The sequence below is a fragment of the Haliotis rubra genome, unplaced genomic scaffold (genome assembly GCF_003918875.1).
Source record: "Haliotis rubra isolate DU_JTF1 unplaced genomic scaffold, ASM391887v1 Scf204, whole genome shotgun sequence".
In the NCBI taxonomy this organism is placed as follows: domain Eukaryota; kingdom Metazoa; phylum Mollusca; class Gastropoda; order Lepetellida; family Haliotidae; genus Haliotis; species Haliotis rubra.
In genome coordinates, this window is record NW_025766048.1 from 1,515,963 (window position 1) to 1,539,856 (window position 23,894).

At 41.7% G+C, this 23,894-nt stretch overlaps 1 protein-coding gene and 1 long non-coding RNA gene across 2 annotated transcripts; one reads left to right on the forward strand and one right to left on the reverse strand.

Annotated features, from left to right (window-relative positions):
- Positions 1 to 9,147: 9,147 nt before the first annotated feature.
- Positions 9,148 to 10,303, forward strand: LOC124275927. Its single transcript, XR_006898381.1, has 3 exons — positions 9,148 to 9,233; positions 9,619 to 9,757; positions 10,217 to 10,303. It is a non-coding gene; the product is annotated as an uncharacterized LOC124275927 (long non-coding RNA).
- A 2,510-nt stretch (positions 10,304 to 12,813) lies between these two features.
- LOC124275941 (putative nuclease HARBI1) lies at positions 12,814 to 14,747 on the reverse strand. The gene is made up of 3 exons (XM_046711645.1): positions 14,304 to 14,747; positions 13,789 to 13,965; positions 12,814 to 13,486 (listed from the first exon to the last, which is right to left on the reverse strand). Exons 1-3 carry the CDS (start codon positions 14,745 to 14,747, stop codon positions 13,007 to 13,009), a joined length of 1,101 nt encoding a protein of 366 aa, XP_046567601.1. The 3' UTR covers positions 12,814 to 13,006.
- Positions 14,748 to 23,894: the final 9,147 nt, after the last annotated feature.

Sequence of the window (23,894 nt, forward strand, 5' to 3'; positions counted from 1 at the left end):
GGGATAGTGAAGGCTGTAGTATACACAAAGGGATAGTGAAGCCTGTAGTGTACACGAAGGGATAGTGAAGCCTGTAGTGTACACGAAGGGATAGTGAAGCCCGTAGTATTACACGAAGGATAGTGAAGCCTGTAGTGCACGAAGAAGGATAGTGAAGGCTGTAGTATACACAAAGGGATAGTGAAGCCTGTAGTGTACACGAAGGATAGTGAAGCCCGTGTGTACACACGAAGGATAGTGAAGCCTGTAGTGTACACGAGAGGATAGTGAAACCTGTAGTATACACAAAGGGATAGTGAAGCATGTAGTGTACACGAAGGGATAGTGAAGCATGTAGTATACACAAAGGGATAGTGAAGCCTGTAGTGTACACGAAGGGATAGTGAAGGCTGTAGTATACACAAAGGGATAGTGAAGCCTGTAGTGTACACGAAGGGATAGTGAAGCCTGTAGTGTACACGAAGTGATAGTGAAGCCTGTAGTATACACAAAGGGATAGTGAAGCCTGTAGTGTACACGAAGGGATAGTGAAGGCTGTAGTATACACAAAGGGATAGTGAAGCCTGTAGTGTACACGAAGGGATAGTGAAGCCTGTAGTGTACACGAAGGGATAGTGAAGCCTGTAGTATACACAAAGGGATAGTGAAGCCTGTAGTGTACACGAAGAAGATATAGTGAAGGCTGTAGTATACACAAAGGGATAGTGAAGCCTGTAGTGTACACGAAGGGATAGTGAAGCCTGTAGTGTACACGAAGGGATAGTGAAGCCTGTAGTGTACACGAAGGCATAGTGAAACCTGTAGTATACACAAAGGGATAGTGAAGCATGTAGTGTACACGAAGGGATAGTGAAGCATGTAGTATACACAAAGGGATAGTGAAGCATGTAGTATACACAAAGGGATAGTGAAGCCTGTAGTGTACACGAAGGGATAGTGAAGCATGTAGTATACACAAAGGGATAGTGAAGCCTCTAGTGTACATATAGAGGAGATTATCAATGATGAGAGTCTCTGATGAGTTGGTAGTATTCTTGAGGTATATAATAACCTTGGTCACGGTTGATTGATGGCTGGAGTCTTTTGATGTAGATGGCTTCTTGGAGTTTCCTGAGTTTAAAGTCCTTGTAGTTGTTAGGGTTTGGGGTCTGACTCACTGAATACTGTGGTCGGTATTTTCAAGTTTGTTGTGATCTGATAGGGCTGATTTGGAGTAAAGTCTTAATACCTAGGCCTGATGCTCTTTGATTCGGGTTTTGAGACAGACAGCCAGAATAAAGGCCGACAGATAATTACCGTCGCCTTAGACCACAAACTTTGTTCGTTATCCAGGTAGTTATATCAGCATACTGTGGGAGATATAATATAGGGTTCAATAGACAAAGGAATTAATGTTGTGTGTGGAGCCTGACACTGACTACATGTGCTGAGTTAAGGAGCTGAGTGTGGAGTCTGACACTGACTACATGTGCTGAGTTATTGAGCTGAGTGTGGAGCCTTACACTGACTACATGTGCTGGGTTATGTAGCTGTGTGTGGAGCCTGACACTGACTATATGTGCTGGGTTCTGGAGCTGAGTGTGGAGCCCGACACTGTTTACATGTGCTGGGTTATGGAGCTGTGTGTGTGGAGCCTCACATTGACTACATGTGCTGGAGCCTGACACACTGACTACATGTTATGGAGCTGTGTGTGGGTTAGCCCGACACTGTTTACATGTGCTGGGTTATGGAGCTGAGTGTGGAGCCTGACACTGACTACATGTGCTGGGTTATGGAGCTGTGTGTGGAGCCTGACACTGTTACATGTGCTGGGTTATGGAGCTGAGTGTGGAGCCTGACACTGACTACATGTGCTGGGTTATGGAGCTGAGTGTGTGGAGCCTGACACTGACTACATGTGCTGGGTTATGGAGCTGAGTGTGGAGCCTGACACTGACTACATGTGCTGGGTTATATAGCTGTGTGTGGAGCCTGACACTGTTTACATGTGCTGGGTTATGGAGCTGAGTGTGGAGCCTGACACTGACTACATGTGCTGGGTTATATAGCTGAGTGTGGAGCCTAACACTGACTACATGTGCTGGGTTATGGAGCTGAGTGTGGAGCCTGACACTGACTACATGTGCTGAGTTATGGAGCTGAGTGTGGAGCCCGACACTGACTACATGTGCTGGGTTATGTAATTGAGTGTGGAGCCTCACTCCGACTACATGTGCTGAGTTATATAGCTGTGTGTGGAGCCTTACACTGACTATATGTGCTGGGTTATGTAGCTGAGTGTGGATCCTCACTCTGACTACATGTGTTGACTATGTAGCTGTGTTGGAGCCTTACTACATGTGCTGTGTGGAGCCCGAGTGTGGAGCCACTGACTACATGTGCTGAGTTATGGAGCTGAGTGTGGAGCCTGACACTGACTACATGTGCTGGGTTATGTAGCTGTGTGTGGAGCCTGACACTGACTACATGTGCTGAGTTATGGAGGTGAGTGTGGAGCCTGACACTGTCTACATGTGCTGAGTTATGGAGCTGAGTGTGGAGCCTGACACTGACTACATGTGCTGGGTTATGGAGCTGAGTGTGGAGCCTGACACTGACTACATGTGCTGGGTTATGGAGCTGAGTGTGGAGCCTGACACTGACTACATGTGTTGGGTTATGTAGCTGTGTGTGGAGCCTTACACTGACTACATGTGCTGGGTTATGTAGCTGTGTGTGGAGCCTGAGCCTGACACTGACACTGACTATTTGTGCTGACACTGTGCTGTATGCTGTAGCTGTGTGTGTGGAGCCTGACACTGACTACATGTGCTGGGTTCTGTAGCTGTGTGTGGAGCTTGACACTACTACATGTGCTGGGTTATGGAGCTGTGTGTGGAGCCTGACACTGGCTACATGTGCTGAGTTATGTAGCTGAGTGTGAAGCCTGACACTGACTACATGTGTGTGTGTGGCCTATGGAGCTGTGTGTGGAGCCTGACATTGACTACATGTGCTGGGTTATGTAGTTGAGTGTGGGGCCTCACACCGACTACATGTGCTGGGTTATATTACTGAGTGTGGAGCCTCACACCGACTACATGTGCTGAGTTATATAGCTGTGTGTGGAGCCTGACACTGACTATATGTGCTGGGTTATATAACTGAGTGTGGAGCCTCACACTGACTACATGTGCTGGGTTATGGAGCTGAGTGTGGAGCCTGACGCTGACTACATGTGCTGGGTTATATAGCTGTGTGTGGAGCCTGACACTGACTATATGTGCTGGGTTATGGAGCTGAGTGTCGAGCCTGACACTGACTACATGTGCTGGGTTATGGAGCTGAGTGTGGAGCCTGACGCTGACTACATGTGCTGGGTTATATAGCTGTGTGTGGAACCTGACACTGCTTACATGTGCTGGGTTATGGAGCTGATTGTGGAGCCTGACACTGACTACATGTGCTGAGTTATGGAGCTCAGTGTGGAGCCTGATGCTGACTACATGTGCTGGGTTATGTAATTGAGTGTGGAGCCTCACTCCGACTACATGTGCTGAGTTATATAGCTGTGTGTGGAGCCTTACACTGACTATATGTGCTGGGTTATGTAGCTGAGTGTGGATCCTCACACTGACTACATGTGTTGGGTTATGTAGCTGTGTGTGGAGCCTGACGCTGACTACATGTGCTGAGTTATGGAGCTGAGTGTGGAGCCTGACACTGACTTCATGTGCTGAGTTATGGAGCTGAGTGTGGAGCCTGACACTGACTACATGTGCTGGGTTATGTAGCTGTGTGTGGAGCCTGACACTGACTACATGTGCTGAGTTATGGAGGTGAGTGTGGAGCCTGACACTGTCTACATGTGCTGAGTTATGGAGCAGAGTGTGGAGCCTGACACTGACTACATGTGCTGGGTTATGGAGATGAGTGTGGAGCCTGACACTGACTACATGTGCTGGGTTATGGAGCTGAGTGTGGAGCCTGACACTGACTACATGTGTTGGGTTATGTAGCTGTCTGTGGAGCCTTACACTGACTACATGCGCTGGGTTATGTAGCTGTGTGTGGAGCCTGACACTGACTACATGTGCTGGGTTCTGAAGCTGTGTGTGGAGCTTGACACTACTACATGTGCTGGGTTATGTAGCTGTGTGTGGAGTCTGACACTGGCTACATGTGCTGAGTTATGTAGCTGAGTGTGAAGCCTGACACTAACTACATGTGTTGGCTATGGAGCTGTGTGTGGAGCCTGACATTGACTACATGTGCTGGGTTATGTAGTTGAGTGTGGGGCCTCACACCGACTACATGTGCTGGGTTATATAACTGAGTGTGGAGCCTCACACCGACTACATGTGCTGAGTTATATAGCTGTGTGTGGAGCCTGACACTGACTATATGTGCTGGGTTATATAGCTGTGTGTGGAGCCTGACACTGACTATATGTGCTGGGTTATATTGCTGTGTGTGGAGCCTGACACCGGCTATGTGTGCTTGGTTATATAGCTGTGTGTGGAGCCTGACACTGACTATATGTGCTGGGTTATATAGCTGTGTGTGGAGCCTGACACTGACTACATGTGCTTGGTTATATAGCTGTGTGTGGAGCCTGACACTGACTACATGTGCTGGGTTATATAGCTGTGTGTGAAGCCTTACACTGACTACATGTGCTGGGTTAGGGAGCTGAGTGTGGAGCCTGACGCTGACTACATGTGCTCGGTTATATAGCTGTGTGTGGAGCCTGACACTGACTACATGTGCTGGGTTATGGAGCTGAGTGTGGAGCCTGACGCTGACTACATGTGCTGGGTTATATAGCTGTGTGTGGAACTTGACACTGCTTACATGTGCTGGGTTATGGAGCTGATTGTGGAGCCTGACACTGACTACATGTGCTGAGTTATGGAGCTGAGTGTGGAGCCTGACGCTGACTACATGTGCTGAGTTATGGAGCAGAGTGTGGAGCCTGACACTGACTACATGTGCTGGGTTATGGAGCTCAGTGTCGAGCCTGACACTGACTACATGTGCTGCGTTATGGAGCTGAGTGTGGAGCCTGACGCTGACTACTGTGCTGGGTTATATAGCTGTGTGTGGAACTTGACACTGCTTACATGTGCTGGGTTATGGAGCTGATTGTGGAGCCTGACCTGACTACATGTGCTGATTATGGAGCTGAGTGTGGGCCGACACTGACTACATATGGAGTTACAATGGAGCCGGTGTGGAGCTGACACTGACTACATGTGCTGAGTTATGGAGCAGAGTGTGGAGCCTGACACTGACTACATGTGCTGGGTTATGGAGCTGAGTGTGGAGCCTGACACTGACTACATGTGCTGGGTTATGGAGCTGAGTGTGGAGCCTGACACTGACTACATGTGTGCTGGGTTATGGAGCTGAGTGTGGAGCCCAGACACTGACTACATGTGCTGGAGTTATGGAGCTGTGTGTGGAGCCTGACACTGACTACATGTGCTGGGTTATGGAGCTGAGTGTGGAGCCTGACACTGACTACATGTGCTGGGTTATGGAGCTGTGTGTGGAGCCTGACACTGACTACATGTGCTGGGTTATGGAGCTGAGTGTGGAGCCTGACACTGACTACATGTGCTGGGTTATGGAGCTGAGTGTGGAGCCTGACACTGACTACATGTGCTGGGTTATGGAGCTGAGTGTGGAGCCTGACACTGACTACATGTGCTGGGTTATGGAGCTGAGTGTGGAGCCTGGGTTATGTGTGCTGAGTTATGTGAGTGTGGAGCCTGACACTGGGTTTGCGGAGCCCACGCTGACTACATGCGCTGGGTTATGTAGCTGTGGAGCCTCACTCCGACTACATGTGCTGAGTTATATAGCTGTGTGTGGAGCCTTACACTGACTATATGTGCTGGGTTATGTAGCTGAGTGTGGATCCTCACACTGACTACATGTGTTGGGTTATGTATTTGTGTGTGGAGCCTGACGCTGACTACATGTGCTGAGTTATGGAGCTGAGTGTGGAGCCTGACACTGACTTCATGTGCTGAGTTATGGAGCTGAGTGTGGAGCCTGACACTGACTACATGTGCTGGGTTATGTAGCTGTGTGTGGAGCCTGACACTGACTACATGTGCTGAGTTATGGAGGTGAGTGTGGAGCCTGACACTGTCTACATGTGCTGAGTTATGGAGCTGAGTGTGGAGCCTGACACTGACTACATGTGCTGGGTTATGGAGATGAGTGTGGAGCCTGACACTGACTACATGTGCTGGGTTATGGAGCTGAGTGTGGAGCCTGACACTGACTACATGTGTTGGGTTATGTAGCTGTCTGTGGAGCCTTACACTGACTACATGCGCTGGGTTATGTAGCTGTGTGTGGAGCCTGACACTGACTACATGTGCTGGGTTCTGAAGCTGTGTGTGGAGCTTGACACTACTACATGTGCTGGGTTATGTAGCTGTGTGTGGAGCCTGACACTGACTACATGTGTTGGCTATGGAGCTGTGTGTGGAGCCTGACATTGACTACATGTGCTGGGTTATGTAGTTGAGTGTGGGGCCTCACACCGACTACATGTGCTGGGTTATATAACTGAGTGTGGAGCCTCACACCGACTACATGTGCTGAGTTATATAGCTGTGTGTGGAGCCTGACACTGACTATATGTGCTGGGTTATGTAGCTGAGTGTGAAGCCTGACACTGACTACATGTGTTGGCTATGGAGCTGTGTGTGGAGCCTGACATTGACTACATGTGCTGGGTTATGTAGTTGAGTGTGGGGCCTCACACCGACTACATGTGCTGGGTTATATAACTGAGTGTGGAGCCTCACACCGACTACATGTGCTGAGTTATATAGCTGTGTGTGGAGCCTGACACTGACTATATGTGCTGGGTTATATAGCTGTGTGTGGAGCCTGACACTGACTATATGTGCTGGGTTATATTGCTGTGTGTGGAGCCTGACACCGGCTATGTGTGCTTGGTTATATAGCTGTGTGTGGAGCCTGACACTGACTATATGTGCTGGGTTATATAGCTGTGTGTGGAGCCTGACACTGACTACATGTGCTTGGTTATATAGCTGTGTGTGGAGCCTGACACTGACTACATGTGCTGGGTTATATAGCTGTGTGTGGAGCCTTACACTGACTACATGTGCTGGGTTAGGGAGCTGAGTGTGGAGCCTGACGCTGACTACATGTGCTCGGTTATATAGCTGTGTGTGGAGCCTGACACTGACTACATGTGCTGGGTTATGGAGCTGAGTGTGGAGCCTGACGCTGACTACATGTGCTGGGTTATATAGCTGTGTGTGGAACTTGACACTGCTTACATGTGCTGGGTTATGGAGCTGATTGTGGAGCCTGACACTAACTACATGTGCTGGGTTATGGAGCTGAGTGTGGAGCCTGACGCTGACTACATGTGCTGGGTTATATAGCTGTGTGTGGAGCCTGACACTGACTATATGTGCTGGGTTATGGAGCTGAGTGTCGAGCCTGACACTGACTACATGTGCTGGGTTATGGAGCTGAGTGTGGAGCCTGACGCTGACTACATGTGCTGGGTTATATAGCTGTGTGTGGAACATGACACTGCTTACGTGTGCTGGGTTATGGAGCTGATTGTGGAGCCTGACACTGACTACATGTGCTGAGTTATGGAGCTGAGTGTGGAGCCTGACGCTGACTACATGTGCTGGGTTATGGAGCAGAGTGTGGAGCCTGACACTGACTACATGTGCTGGGTTATGGAGCTGAGTGTGGAGCCTGACGCTGACTACATGTGCTGAGTTATGGAGCAGAGTGTGGAGCCTGACACTGACTACATGTGCTGGGTTATGGAGCTGAGTGTGGAGCCTGACGCTGACTACATGTGCTGGGTTTATATAGCTGTGTGTGGAGCTTGACACTGCCTACATGTGCTAGGTTATGGAGCTGAGTGTGGAGCCTGACACTGACTACATGTGCTGAGTTATGGAGCTGTGTGTGGAGCCTGACACTGACTACATGTGCTGGTTATGGAGCTGTGTGTGGAGCCTGACACTGACTACATGTGCTGGGTTATGGAGCTGAGTGTGGAGCCTGACACTGACTACATGTGCTGGGTTATGGAGCTGAGTGTGGAGCCTGACACTGACTACATGTGCTGAGTTAAGGAGCTGAGTGTGGAACCTGACACTGACTACATGTGCTGGGTTATGGAGCTGAGTGTGGAGCCTGACACTGACTACATGTGCTGAGTTATGGAGCTGTGTGTGGAGCCTGACACTGACTACATGTGCTGGGTTATGGAGCTGAGTGTGGTGCCTGACACTGCATCCTTATAAAGAGTCATGGTGCTGAGTTTTATGACCAATACTGACTCCTTGAGCAAACAGAAAGTTAATCCTTAACTATTCATTTAATCATCATGTGCCGACATACTTACAATGAGTCCACGGTGTGACGCTGAAAGGTCCCGTCACCGATGAAAAACTTCAGCATCCGCAACACTAATCTCTAAGGTTCACACAGAAACTCATCGTCAGAATATATCTCATCAATAATGCTTCATTCGTCTTGTTAGTTTACATCCTTATTCACGGTTAATGACGTCATATGACGTGGTTGATGACGTCAGAATATGTGGCCTACATGTAGGCTGACTTCGCGCGAGACCAGTGGCGACTAGGGTCGATCTATACACAGAACGAACTCAGTTTGGTTGAACCATAATGACGTCACATCCGATCTATAGCTCGACCTGCGGCAAGGCGTGGGTTGCTCTGGATCCAAGATGGCGGCAAAGTAGCGGCAAGTACAATTTTACAGACAGTTTCTGACAAAAATGAAATGAATTCGAAATGAAATAGTGATGTTGAATTATCCATGACAATTTTAAAGGATGTTTTAATATGCAGTTCTTGCCAAAAAAGCCACAACATGTATATAGTACAAAAATTGTCACGACAAATTTCACCGCATTTGGTGCACGTGTATGTAAAATCCATTGCTATCTATAAATTTTATTATAGGTCTAAAGTCCCTTGTAGGTCATTTGAGCGCACACATACCATTATTCGCGTGAATGAATGTTTCATTATATGTTACAGATGTCAGACAATAGAGAGGAACACGCCTCTGTTCAACACCGAATTCATCGTTGGACCTGTTACATTTGTCACAGAGCAGCCCACACGAAATAGCATTAACACACCTTGACACCCAGGAAGCAGCTAAAAATCACCCATATTTATTGATGCTGAATATAAGTAAGTTGATAATATATTTTGGGATATTGATATGCTGATATTGTAAAACAGAGAATTCAAAAGTGTTCAAATTTGGACACCAGAAAGAATAAATTTCTGTACCTTGACATTTATTTCAGCTATAATTATCTGCTTTTGCTATTTTTCTGTTTGTTTTTGTTTTGTTTCTTTCTTTTCTTTTGTGTGCGTGTGTGTGTGTTATGTGTAGGGGGCTGGGGCTGTTACTACCTCAGTGTACAATTACAGTATAACTGAACAATTGCTAAAAGCCCCATATTATGTATTAGTTCACTCATTCACTCAGGAGCTCATTGATGTGCTAGCTAAACATATTTTGTTTGTTTGGAATAGGAAATGATTACTCCCATTTGCTTCTGTTCACCAGGGTCCTCTTAAAGGTGTCATCACTGTGGCTTTGTCTTCCATCCAGCCTGTGAAGAGTTTGAAATTGAACTGGTGTTGACCGGCGAGCAGTTAGACATTACTTGCACTGCCTGTGCCTGAAAAATGTCTGAAAAGAATAGGTGAATTTCTTTAACACACCACCACCATGTCTACTTCCACTAGGACAGTATGAACTGTCTGCAGGGTTACCTGGAAATAAGAACAAATGTTGGGGGTTTATGTTCAAGAATAGTTTTAGGAATATAAAAATTGTCATGCATTGCAAAGGTGGTAAGAATACTGTATCTGACAATGTTAGCCTTGTAAATGTTGGTTTGATTCATAGGAGAATGGTTAGAGCACTAATCTTGTAGCCCTGGTGGCAGGGGTTTGAATTTTGGTCAGGCATACACAAAATTTGATTAACTGTACCCATTTCGCTCAGAGATTGATGCTTACATGAAACCTATAACACTCGCTCATCATTTTCGGTTCATATTTTAAAGTTACATATCTCGGGAAACATGTACAAGTATGTGCAAGAGAATGTCATTTATTTCTGAAGAGGTTATGTTTACCTGATTACATTGTTTCTTCAGCAGCCAAGTAAAGCTCCTAGTTAAGAAAGGAGGCAAAGATGTCTGCATTCCTTGTCCAAGAGATATTGCTGATCTTTTGACTGAGGCTACAACAGGTACGGCTAATTAAATATTATTGTTTGAAGGTAAATATTGTTTAAACATCCATCTTTGCCACATGTACTGTTAATTAGCATTTGAGATTAAACTAAAAATTCTGTTTGAACCTTAAAAGTTTAAACCTTTGAAGAGAAGTATATATGCTATGTGTCATATAATGTAATATTTCCATTACTTTTGACTTGCATTCTCAAAATAATCAAAGATTAGATGCTCTTTTGTTCTTCTTGTTGTTAATGTTGGTAAACATAATATAGGATTTCACTGGAACCATGATTGTTTCAGATCAGCTGTAAAGCAGTCCATATTAACAAGCCTTTTGGATAGACATTCAAGTCAACCCTCGGATACTCCCGCAACAATGTCCAGCACCCCAGATATTCATCGTGTTGATGAAGAAGTGCCAAGTACATCTTCTATGGCTAATGCCCTTCACTTCTGGACTGACAAGGAAGAAGAATACCTTGTTTGTCTCAGACATGAGAGAAATGATGATTTCATTTCTACTAGAAATCATTCTACTTTGTGGAAGGAGATTGTGGCTGAACTCGAAACTATCAATTGTAAAGTTACACAACAACAGGCATTCAACAAATATTCTTCTCTCTGAAGAAAAGTGGAAAGAAATCATTGATGCGCCGTCTGGTAGTGAAGTCAAGTATTTTCGACACAAAACATCGTTTGATAATATGTATGGAAATAAGGCTGGCACTAAACCAGGTGTTACAATAGACACTGACAAAGACCCAAATGCATCTTTAATGAAGGAGATGGATCAAAGTTCAACTGAGAAGAAACCGAAAAAGGTGGAAAAGCTTTGAAAAGAAGGTCTGAGGAGATGATTGCGCTGATGAGGGAACAGCATGCTGAAATGAAGCAAGAACTCCGACATCAACACTACTGAGAAAATGACTAAATTAGATAGAATGCTGGATCTTTATCAGAGAGAGGTCGAACAGACATGTATGGTAACTAAGAATGAGTGAAATGGAGATTACTGCACTCAAAAGTTCAAACTGTTGCATTTAGAGTTCATGTTTTGTTTTACTTGTTTTATTCCTGCATTACAAACAAGATTGAACTCTGCAGGTTTAATGTTACTCTGGATTTTACTAGTATATCAACACTTGTTTCTTGTAGAGTTCACTACAGCATATTGACTTGAAAGGCTTAAATACCTGTAACAGGATTTTAATTTATTTGCTTTTCATCTGCCAAAAAGTGAAGTGGATAAGAGATATATTTGGCTTTTGAGTTTGTTAGCAAATGTATACCATCCAGTTATCATATTTAGTGTTCTGTGATTTCCACATTTCTGTGATATCAGTGCAGGTTAATGTAACTGTGGATAACGATTTCACAGTGTGTAGAGCTTGATTCTTGCACAGTTCACTTCAGCGTATTGAAAGGCTTAAATACCTGTAACAGGATTTTGATTTATTTGTTTTTCATCTGCCACAAAGTGAAGTGGATAAGAGATACATTTTTTCTTTTGAAGTTGTTAGCAAATGTATGCCATCCAGTTATCATATTTAGTGTTCTGTGATTTCCACATTTCTGTGATATCAGATGGTTATTAATAATAAAAATACTATGTTTTCATGTTTTTATGAGTTCATAGAACTGAGCAGTGATTCAGCATCTGTAGTGTATACTCAGATACTACTTGTTCTCTCACTCACAGATTGACTGAGGTGATTTAGTTATAAAGTAAATGTTGCCTCTGTTAAATTGGTTTGCAAAGTTTTATTATGTCAATCAGTCCTAAAGGGATACTTGTTCTGAAAGCAACTCTTCCAACTGATTGGGGGCGGTGGGGTAGCCTAGTCGTCAAAGCGTTGGCTTGTCACGCCGAAGACCCGTGACCCGAATCCCCACATGGGTACATTGTTTGAAGCCCATTTCTGGTGTCCCCCGCCGTGATATAGCTGGAATATTGCTAAAAGCAGCATAAAACCAAACTGAGTCAGTCAGTCTAACCGATTGTTCTGAAACTTTCATGTAGTTTGTGATACGGATATAAAACCAATGTTATGGTCCTAGTACAAGGTTCAGTTGGGTATATTGGTGAATTGTGTGTAGAAGAAAATCTCACTCGCTCATGTAAACGAAATATATGCAGTCTTTGTTTTAATGAAGACCAGGAAGCTAGAATGCTGCGGTGCTATTTTTCTTATTTTGTTTTTTAGACTTTTTAACAGAGATTCTATGATGTGCCAAATATGTCATTTTTGACATTGTTCCTGTCTGGACGTACTGTCATTATGGTTGTGATATACTGATGACAAATAACAATGTTAAAGAAGCATTAGTTTTGTGAGAACTCCTTTGGAAAGTTGTTTCTCTTTTTGTTAATAAACACAACTGAAATATTTTCTTTGCATTTTATATTTCTACACGGTTTGACTGCAATAGTTGCTGACCCTGAAAAGGGAAAGAGTTAAGCCTCAGTTACTTAAAGAAACCATTACTGGAACATGATTTCAGCTATTACATTGCAGAGATGAAAAAAAATGTACATATTTCAGACCACAATAACTCAATTACTGCTTTTGAAAGTGTAAGTAGCTGAGATTTCTTTTGGTACATTTATATCACAGAAGCTTGCATGTTTTATTCACATGCAATCCATATTAACTCCAAAGTAGCCTCATCAGTATCACACATATCTCATTAACTGCAATCGTCTAGCTACACCATGGTAACCATTCTGGTAAATGTTTTTTGATAGTTGTTTGGATGCAGTAATCCATCATTGTCCATGAAGTGTTCAACATCATCATCTGCAAGGACACAGATGTTATGACAAACGCATGCTGCAATTATCATATGACAGACGTCATCTGCGTTGTGAAATGGGATTTCTCGAAGTCTTCTAAATCTGCCCTTTAGATGACCTATAGCCCTTTCGACTGTTTGTCGCTGACCTGAGAATCTCTTGTTGAATCTTCGTTGTTGACGTGTGATGTTTCCTACACATCTGAAAGGTGTGATAAGCCAGTTTCTAAGAGGGTAGGCATTGTCAGCAAAAAGATGTTGAGCATTACTGAAAAGCTGTCCTCTTTCAGCCTTTTGATAGATCATGGAATTGCGCAGAACCCTGGCATCATGGCAGCATCCTGGCCAACCTGTATATGCACTGATTATTTGCAGTTCATGATCCACAGCTAACTGAAAGAAAAATTGTTCTAAAATGAGACATTTTCTACAACTTTGTCTTTCAGCAATGTTTCAGCTGCAGGGCAATGTAACGTAACATAGTGTACAAAGGTGCATACTGAATGATGGGTCAACAGACTAGCAAAAGTAACATCCCTGTTTTAGTTCCATGAAGCATGACATTAGTGGATCATGTTCTTACCAATGAGCCAAAAAAAAGAAAAGTATGATAATATTTTTAATAATATCACATCAATATATATCAGGACAGTCAAGCAGATGCAGAAGAAACAAAGACAATAGTATGTACTCACTTGCAGCTGCATAGAGGGATAACCCTTACGATTATAGTAATCTCTGTCCTGTCCTATGGGAGATGACAGTCTGATGTGTGTTCCATCGAGAAAGCCTACGACTCCTGGAAAACCTGAGTTCTGCTGCACTGTTGCTGCTATTTCAGCTCTTCTCTGCTCATCTGGCCATCTAATCATCTGTTAAAAGTGGATTAATATACATACAGTTAAACATTTTACAACATTCATTTCGACATATGATAAAACAGTTGCTTGTGGTGGGTGGACAATCTGAAATTTATAGCTGGAAAATCGCTCTCTAGCATGTCTTTATTGTAGTTTCTTCACTTTTCGTTTCATACAAGAATGTAGCATTTCATTTCAATCTGGAAGACAATGTAACTCACAAAAAATAATTATGATACACATGATTAAATTATCCAAGATATGATTATCAGTTAAATGATTCCTGCAACTACTAATATTTAATGTAGGTGGGCTAATTGTTAATACTTAAACGTAACTTGACAACTTACACGATTCTGCAATGATGCAATCACTTTGGAAGTATTGGTTACAACTTTATGTACAGTAGACATTGAGACATCGAACAGTTGTGACACTTCTCTCATGGAACAAAGATTACTGAGATACCATAAGAAAATATACAGCTGCTTTTCTGGTGGCACAGGGTGATTTCCTCCTCTGTTGTGTCTTGAAATGGACGGTTCAATATATTCCAGTAAAATGTCAAATGTGTGTCGACTCACACGAAAATGCTCAGAAAAGTAATCATCATTCACGGATAATTCAGCAAAGATGTCAGTGTAGTCGACTGCTTTTGGCACAGAACGAGGTATGCTGGCGACCACGCCCCACTGTCTTAATTTACTTAGAAATAGAGCATAGTTTTCTTCATCGTCACCCATGAGATCGCTAAACAGGATGTAGAGTCTGTGAAACGTGCGAAAGGACGCCATGTTTGTTGACTAGAGAGCAACCCACGTGAGTTCGAGCGAGTAACCTGCCAAGACATGCGCACTTCACACTCTCAAGTCGAACAAGAGTTCGCACGCGAAGTCGGCCGTAGATAAATTCACATGGGCCTAGATTTTCGAAGCTCTCTTAGCGCTAAGATAGTCGTAAGTTAATGTTAATGAATGACACTTACGACTATCTTAGCGCTAAGAGAGCTTTGAAAATTTAGATCCAGGATCCGGTTGTATCATTGCTTCATTAACTAATGTCAACATTGAACCCTAATGATACATTAAATCCTTAATGCATCATTAGATAATAGCAACATTAAAAACGGTTTATCAAACACTTATTAGCGTATCATTATCTAATTACGTCCTTACGTAAATATTTTCATTAAATTCTGGGATTCCCCTAAATATTTCCCACAATTCCGCGACGTAAACACGCAAGCGTTACTATCGGTCGGCTGTCAAAATGGCATCTTTACGGCTAAACCTCGGTACAAAACAAACATTTCATCTGCTGTGAAGAAACAAATCTCAATAATTCTGAAACGTCGCCAATAAACCTAGAATCGGTTGGGATGTTTTAGAAAATACACGAACACGATCGCCAAAATAAACTTTCCGCCATTTTGGATAGTGTGTACAAAGTCAAGTTTCGCTAAGGCCGGTCATAGGACGCCTATTACATCACTTATATTTCATATTCAGTTCTGATAAATGCATCACTGAATTCCCTTTTAGAATCAACTTACAAATGGTCTTTCTCACTAAAACTAAGTGTCTAGTAAAAAACGAAACACACTGGGTGTGAAAACGAAACGTTGAACTCATACAGTAACACAGTGCTTGTAGAAATGTAAACAAAGCAAAATCATATTTTATACTGTGCAGCATTTTCTCAATTTTTTAGACATCAGTTCGTGTATTCGTATGACCATGAGCTCAATATTTTTAGAATATGCAGTACCGTAGCAAGAACTAGAAAATTAAAAACAGATACAATACAGTAATTTGATACATCAATACGAAATTCTGTGCAGCGGCCATGCCTAACGCAAAATCATGGAGAACGACAATTAGTCAATTATCGGCATTTCTGGCTTTTTCAACAATAAAAACAAATAACAATACGCACATAGTCAGAATGTTTCTGATTACTTACATCATACATTTATGGACAAAGGTTCCCTCGTAAAATCGTGGGCACCCATATCCACGAAGCCGCCATTTCATGAGAAATCGGTCATCGGTAGTGATGTCATACGTCAACATTGTTGTACACATTTGTGGTTAAAGTCGGTTGAATATAAGAATACAAGCGGATTACACTTTCAGTACTAAAATCCGCTTATCAACAATTAGTATTTTGAACCTATGTAAAATGTATATATGCACACGTTTTTAAAGGAAATGTCTTGTTAATTGAACTTGTTTATGTTGTTTTATAGACAAAACAATGGCGTATAATCATTGGCCAGGTGCGCGTTTGTCGCAAATGTTTTGAGTATCGTTGTGTTCGATAATTCCGTGAACAAAACATCACGAAAATATAGTGTCCTTATTCACAGCAAATTCTCTCCAAGTGATCTGAGTTAAATTCACTTAGTATTAAGCACAGCGGAGTGATGCCCCCTTATCTTTATAAGGGTATGACCTTTTTGTAGTCATTTGACGTCATAGAGGAAAATCCATTTTCAACACCTATTGCGAGTCATTTTTAAGATTGAGTGTTTAACGTTATACATAAGCACGCAAACTATTTTAATACATACCTATCTCGTTCAGGTATCAGGCAGAATTTTGTTAACTCACACTTTCAGTAAAGATGTCGAATTGAAATTATAGTAGCACAGTACTTTTATCAGTGCACGATAAAAAACATGGACATTTACTGTTTTTAACGCATAACAAAATTAGGGATAACATTTAGCAGAGTCTACTTTTCAAACTGCCGAAGTATTTGCACTTGAGTTTATACCATGTGATGGGACATTTAATACTCTACATTTCTGTGTCATTTTATAGCTGTAGGTAGATCCAGTGCTGCGCAAACAAAATTCTGGCGCAATGTTCACTTTTCCAGGAAGTTTAATGACGCTCTAATGATACCCCAGGACCTTCATTAAGTTAATGACGCCCTAATGACAACACGACGTCATTAAAACGTTAGTAAACAGAATTTAACGATACATTAGTTAATGAACGTTTAATGGCACGTTAATGCTTCATTAAAAAGTTTGATACAACCGGGTCCTGATAAGTCAGCACAACTGAAGCTACAGTATGTAAATGATCCAGCGTGGACCAGGGATCCCCATATGTCAGACCGATAATATGGCCACCAGTGAGTTTGTCTGCTTGTTGGTTCTTTCACGCCGTGATGTACAACATTCCGACCACATCCCGCCGGCCTGTAATGGGGATGAGCAACGATTGTACACGGTGCGTAACAAGACTGACCAGCCGGTTCAATGTAGCCGTCTCACCGAGAGGAATTGTGTAAGTTTAATTATGAACTGTATTTTGAAATCTTGCAAATATATTGTGGCAAATGTAGGTCGATCAACTTGTAGGAAATGACATACAAATCTTCAACTCCCCCGGTTCACGTCCATGTAAACAAGATCTGACGTGACTATTCCGTCAGTTTCACGTGACACGTAACTATTACAATGAAGTTCTGTGTTACGTATTTCGATCACGTGTTATGTTACGCCTTCCGGCCTTAGTATATGGCTCACTGGCATCCTCTAATACTGTCTCCAGTCATATAGATTGGACAATCTAATGAAGCGCATGTGATGGACAATTGTCTACCTGTTGGTGTAATGAATCAAGTGCAGGAAAGTTTCTGTTGAACGTCAAGAGGATCATCCTTCATGATCTTTTGCGGTAAGTCCTCGGTCTAATGTAATGGATACCCGACACCCATTCGTTATTACAGGAAGTGAGGTCACCAGTCTAATGTGATGGATACCCTGGACCCTTTCATCATCACGGGAAGTGACGTCACCAGTCTAAAGTAATGGATACCCTGGACCCATTCGTCATTACAGGAAGTGACGTCACCAGTCTAATGTGATGGATTCCCTGGACCCTTTCATCATCACGGGAAGTGACGTCACCAGTCTAAAGTAATGGATACCCTGGACCCATTCGTCATTACAGGAAGTGACGTCACCAGTCTAATGTGATGGATTCCCTGGATCCATTCATTATCACAGGAAGTGACGTCACAAGTCTAATGTGATGGGTATCCTGGACCCATTAATCATAAGCGAATGTATGATTAGCCAGTAGTCAGTCTCTACCAGTAGGTAATTTTAAAGCGCATTTAAAACTTACTGGAAGCAGGATGGGCTGCATAACGAACATTTTAACATGCGCGTTGCTAAGAGGCGATGGTTGTGCGAGGATAAGCCAACGGGGGTAATTTCGATTCATATAAATCATATAAGCAGGCCAAGCGAGAATTCCGCCGCCGCCATAAACAGTCAAAGCGGGCCTATACTAAGAATCTGTACTCGGACCTAGAAACTACCTGTGAGACCGATGTGAATACGTTTTATAAGTCTGTGCGAAAGCTACGTAAGCACAAAATCGGAGTTGATAAACTTGTGTATGATAACTTCAGTGCATCATCTCCCACTGACATCTGTCAGCTATGGGTAGATACTATGCAGATTTAGCAAAACCGTACGATTGTGACCAATTTGATCAAGATTTCAAACATCGAATTGACCGTGAAATTGTCAAATTAGACTCCAGCAATGAAACTAATTCATGGGTTGATAATATACTCTGTGCAGACATATCCGCTCTCGAAATCACAAGATATATACAGAAACTGAGTAGAAACAAATCGCCTGGCCCTGACAAAATTAATAATGAGCATGTGATGTTTGGTGGTGAGCTTTTGGTAGGGAAGTTAGCACTATTATTTAATTCTATTCTCAGACTTACGTCACACCTGCTGCGTATAGACACGGGGTGATTATACCCATCTACAAGGGTAAAAAGGATAAATCAAAACCCGGCCAATTATAGAGGTATTATGCTTACATCTTGTTTAAGTAAACTTTTTGAGAAAATTCTCCTAGAAAGACTAGAAACGTGGACCTCCCAAAATGCTTGCAATTTTCCCGATATGCTACAATTTGGATTTAGGAAAGAACATGGCGCTATCATGTCGCTATTTACCCTTATTGAATGTGTGCAAACCTATCTTAATAGGGGGTCATGTATCTACACAGCATTCCTAGATAACGAGAAGGCCTTTGACCGAATATGGCAATCGGGTCTCTTTGTTAAACTTTATCATCTGGGTATAAGAGGTAAAATGTGGTCTCTGCTACGTCACTGCTACACTTCTATGTATGCTTGCGTCCAGTATAAGGGTGGACAGTCTGATGCCTTTGCTGTTAAACAAGGCATCGGTCAGGGTAGAGTTATCTCAGCTTGGTTATTTCTCGTGTACATAAATGACCTCATAACTGAGCTCCGGCAGGTAGACACTGGAATATGTATATATAACGTTAGATTGCCATGTGTACTACTTGCTGATGATACTACACTTATTAGTTACAGCCCTAAAAGTCTACAACTAGCTTTAGACACAGTTGTTAATTACGCATCCAAATGGCGATTAACCTATAATGCATCAAAAAGTAACATTGTGGTGTTTCAAAAAAAGAAGCAACTAATGCGTATGCATGCTTATCATCTTGGAGATCATGACATACCCCTATCTGATAGTGTAAAGTACGCGGGTGTTCTTCTCCAAAGTAATCTTTCTTTTAAACTATATATTTGGAAGAGCTGTACTAAAGGAAGGCGCACTGTTAATTCCCTCCTCTCTGTTGGTCTAAACAGTAGGGATTTGCATCAGTATTCAAGTATTAAGATATGGAAAAGAATGATATTAACAACGAGTTTTTATGGCTGTGACTTACTACCCAATCTCCATGGTAAAGACCTTGAACTAACTGAAAGCACTCAGCGCTACTTTGCCAGGATTGTACAAGGTTTTGATAAACGCTCTCCTACTGACCCCACCATTGCTGATCTAGGACTCTGGAGCATGGTCGGCTACATAGATAAATGCAGACTACAGCTGCTTGGGCGTCTCTGTAACTTATCATGTGTCCAAATCTGTAAAACAATCTTTTGTGCATCTACCTCACTCTATTATTCTCATACCAAGAACTTAGACAGTTTATGTGGAGTACTTCTTTCAACAGCTAAGAAATATAACTTACTTCATTATGTATTTGACTACATCTGCACAGGAGAATTCCCGGTGAAACATAAGTGGAGAAAGATTGTAGTAAATGAAATCAGTAACCACGAGGAAGAAGTTGGGAAATATAAACTATCATGCAGAGCTGACTTGTCTAGATATTCTAAAATCCATACAGCACTTTCACCTCATGTGTTATGCAGCATGGTATTGTTATATCCAGAACTGATAGAAGAATTGCAATATGTAATAAGGATTCAATCCGGAAGCAAACTATCAAAAGAATGTAAAAAATGTAATACCTTCGCTGACGATTTCTATCACCATGTTATACTAAACTGTGTATCTCTGCTTTCAGAGAGAGACGTATTTTCCTCAACTCTAATCGATAATCTTGATATTGACATGTATATCAAAATAGAGATGATGGAAGAGCATGACATGCTGGCATTCTTTCTTGGGGCCAATAACAATGACATTGATGACATAACAAGGCATTTCACTATTTTAGAATTCTCAAAGTATCTGTATAAACTAAAAGATATTCTCAATTACTTGTGGTAATAATCTAGCCAATACCTGACTGCTAATAACCTGTATATATTTGGGGAAATGTTCCCATATGCTATGTATGTTTATGTATATATATATATGTGTGTGTGTATGTTTGTTGAGTATTCTGTTAATTATATAATTATATAGCCATGATGTTTTGAGGATCTTCGGACCTATCTGGAGGAAATAAAGACATTCATTCATTCATTCATTCACAGGAAGTGACGTCACCAGTGTAATGTGATGGATACCCTGGACCCATTCGTCATCACAAGAAGTGACGTCACCAGTCTTATGGGATGGATACCGTAGACCTATTCGTCATCACAAGAAGTGACGTCACCAAATCTTTTATGCCACATAGCCGTGAAGATCGGGGTTAGAATTAGTCTTTAACAACCCTCCTTGTCGTAAGAGGCAACTAACTGGACCGGGTGGTCAGGGTCGCTGACTTGGTTGACACCTTTCATCGTATCCCCATTGCGTACACTGTCTGGTCCTGACTCGATTATTTACAGACTGCAAATGTAGGGAACTTCTCGTCTGTCGCCGTATAGCTGGAATATTGCTGAGTGGGGCGTTAAACACCAAACCAACCAACCAACCAACATTCATGGTAGTAGTTGGGCACAGAATCTTTCATGCTTAAGAAATGCTTTTGTTCAAAACGCCAATATTTTAAAGCACCGTTAAACACTAGCGACCCTTTAAATAGCTAACAAAAAGTTAGTTAACGGCAAATTGAAACTTGTTTGCTGAAAGGTCTTTGTAAAAGGCTGTTAACTAATGGTATGACTCATTTTACCTAGCAGGTTCTTCACATTATGTGTGTTTTAGTTGTCTCTTACAATACAAGTTATCATTGTTGAAAATTTAAACACTGAGTTATTAAACAGATGTAGGCGATCTAACTAAACGCATGTCGTATAGTTCATGAGCAGTGTTGAGTATAAAATGTAAACACGTCATATTATTTAAAACATTAACACTCTAAACACCTATTGTGTTCAGTCTGTTGAGAACGTAACCTTTACCCCCATTCCTTGCACACTGTCCCATGATTCCCTGTCAAAATGACATCGCTACCACAAGCCCCTCAATGACCCCTTATTCTCAGTACAGAAAAAGAAGAAAACAAAACAGTGTAGAAGATGAGAATGTGATTCAGACGGTGTTTCATGAAAATGCTGACATTCTTAGCCATAAATTCAGCACTGAGGTAACAATCAAACCAAGATGGCGAACGCCTCGTTGTCATCATGGAGCGAAATCTAGAACTAATGCTAATGGTTACGTTACGTTAAGTTAACACGGTCTTAACGGGCCGCTCAAGGTTAACGGAGCCTTGAGAAACAGATGTTCGCTCCCCTAACGTTAACGATCCGTTAAAGACTAGTTAACGGTCCATTAAAATGTAACGTGTTTTTGAACAACCGGGCCCTGTTTGAGACTAGTTAACGGTCCGTTAATCTTTAGTCTGCCGAATAAATTTTAGCATAAGGCTAAACAGTTGGTGTGTCATTAATTAAGGGACAACAGAAAAAATATTTGGCACATTAATACTAGATAGAAAAATGTACATTATAATCTAAAAATATCCTGATAATTTCAAACATACAGAGGTTAATGACAAGGCAAATATAAATAATGTATTTCTTTCTGAATTTACTCGAATTACTTGATTGACAGTGGAATGCGTTTCATATAAGGAACCTGAATAAATCGGTGAAGTGGAAAACTAACAATTTTACATACTTATTTACTACACCTATACCATAAAATATATATATAGATGTTTCATATTATTTTGTGTATTTTGTTTCTATACAATATCTTACTAAAATATACCCGAAATACAGATGGGTGATGAACAATTTTTTTTTTAACAGTAACTCTTTGTTTTGTGAATTATTTTAAATAACGAACAGCTAGTATCATTTATGCAGTTGCGGTAACAGTATATCTATCAGAAAATGTTATTTATGATGAAAACAGAGACACTATACATGTGATAAATTATATGGTCTCTGATGAAAGTCAACAGGCCTCATGCTCTGTTACAGTATCAGTATCTGTTACAGTATCATTATCTGTTACAGTATCAGTATCTGTTACAGTATCAGTATCTGTTACAGTATCAGTATCTGTTACAGTTCTGTTCACTACAGTATGTAAAATTGCCTCTGCCATGATAAAACCAAAAATGTCAAGAACAGTTTTCTTTGAATTACAAAAATGCCAAAATCTGAGCACTCTTTCGTTTATGGTCCGCATGTATTTGATATTTTCATTGTCACATATACATGGCAATAAAAGATCCAAATTGAAATCTCAATGAATTAGCTCCAAACTGAACAGCAAAAATCATTTATTGCAGGGCTTGATTCAGGGAAAGGAAACCTATTTGTCCCTGGTGCCACCTTACATGATTACCTTGATGCCTCAGACAATAACAGGTTGCACCTCCTGTTCAGTATATAATTATCTATTACTTGTGGTTTTGATATTGCAGATTCACAACATCATTACAAAATATTATTCTGGGTCAGGTATGATAATTTTATAACACTTCATAAAATTTGCTGACATCAAAGCAAGGGTAATTCTAGCTATCACTGTCAGTGTAATTATTGCTTCAAGCCAGTTTGGGTCATCAGTCTGTTTCCCAGATGAAGTCTGTTTTTAACAGCAAAATATGAACATGCACAGGGTGCAAGTAGGTATACATATGAGATAACATTTTGCAGTTTTAGGTTGCACCAGTGCAACTTCTAAATGCTAAATGCACTGGGTCACTTGACCAGTAATTTGTTTTAGAGAAAATGGACACACGTCAAACAATGTGAAGAACTAGTAGGTAGAATTAAAACTGTTTGAGGCAACAGACATATTTCAATTTTGCTAATGCTGGGAGAACAAAAGATGTGCTGCTTAGCAGTTTTAATGTCTAAAATAAATACCGATTTTGAGTGAAATACATTCACGCAGACTATAACTATTTTTGTATCCCGTCATTCCAATCTTTAATAAATCCATTTACATCACATTCTTACACGACATCTGGTTTCATCCGTTTCTGTGAAAGGAAAAAAGAATTCATGCATGACATCTTCAATCACCAGAATTGTCCTTCTTGTGGCGATAGACACATAACAATAGTATGTTATTGTTATGACATACTGACATTTTATAATATCTCCCCGTGTCAGAAAATTATTCGAAAATCAGCGAAAGCGAGATCCCTTACGACTTCGACTTTGTGAAAATAAAGATCTACGCACCGGCGGCAATATTGAGGGACAAAATATACAACGCAAGCAAAAAATGCCAACTGCTGTTGAAAACAG

Excerpts from the sequence above, each read along its gene's own strand:
- LOC124275941 (XM_046711645.1), bottom strand. The coding sequence starts at position 14,747 with ATGGCGTCCTTTCGCACGTTTCACAGACTCTACATCCTGTTTAGCGAT. Across the intron at positions 13,966-14,303 it reads TTGCATCATTGCAGAATCGT|ATGATTAGATGGCCAGATGA; the intron begins GTAAGTTGTCAA and ends CACTTTTAACAG. Across the intron at positions 13,487-13,788 it reads ATCCCTCTATGCAGCTGCAA|TTAGCTGTGGATCATGAACT; the intron begins GTGAGTACATAC and ends TTTTTCTTTCAG.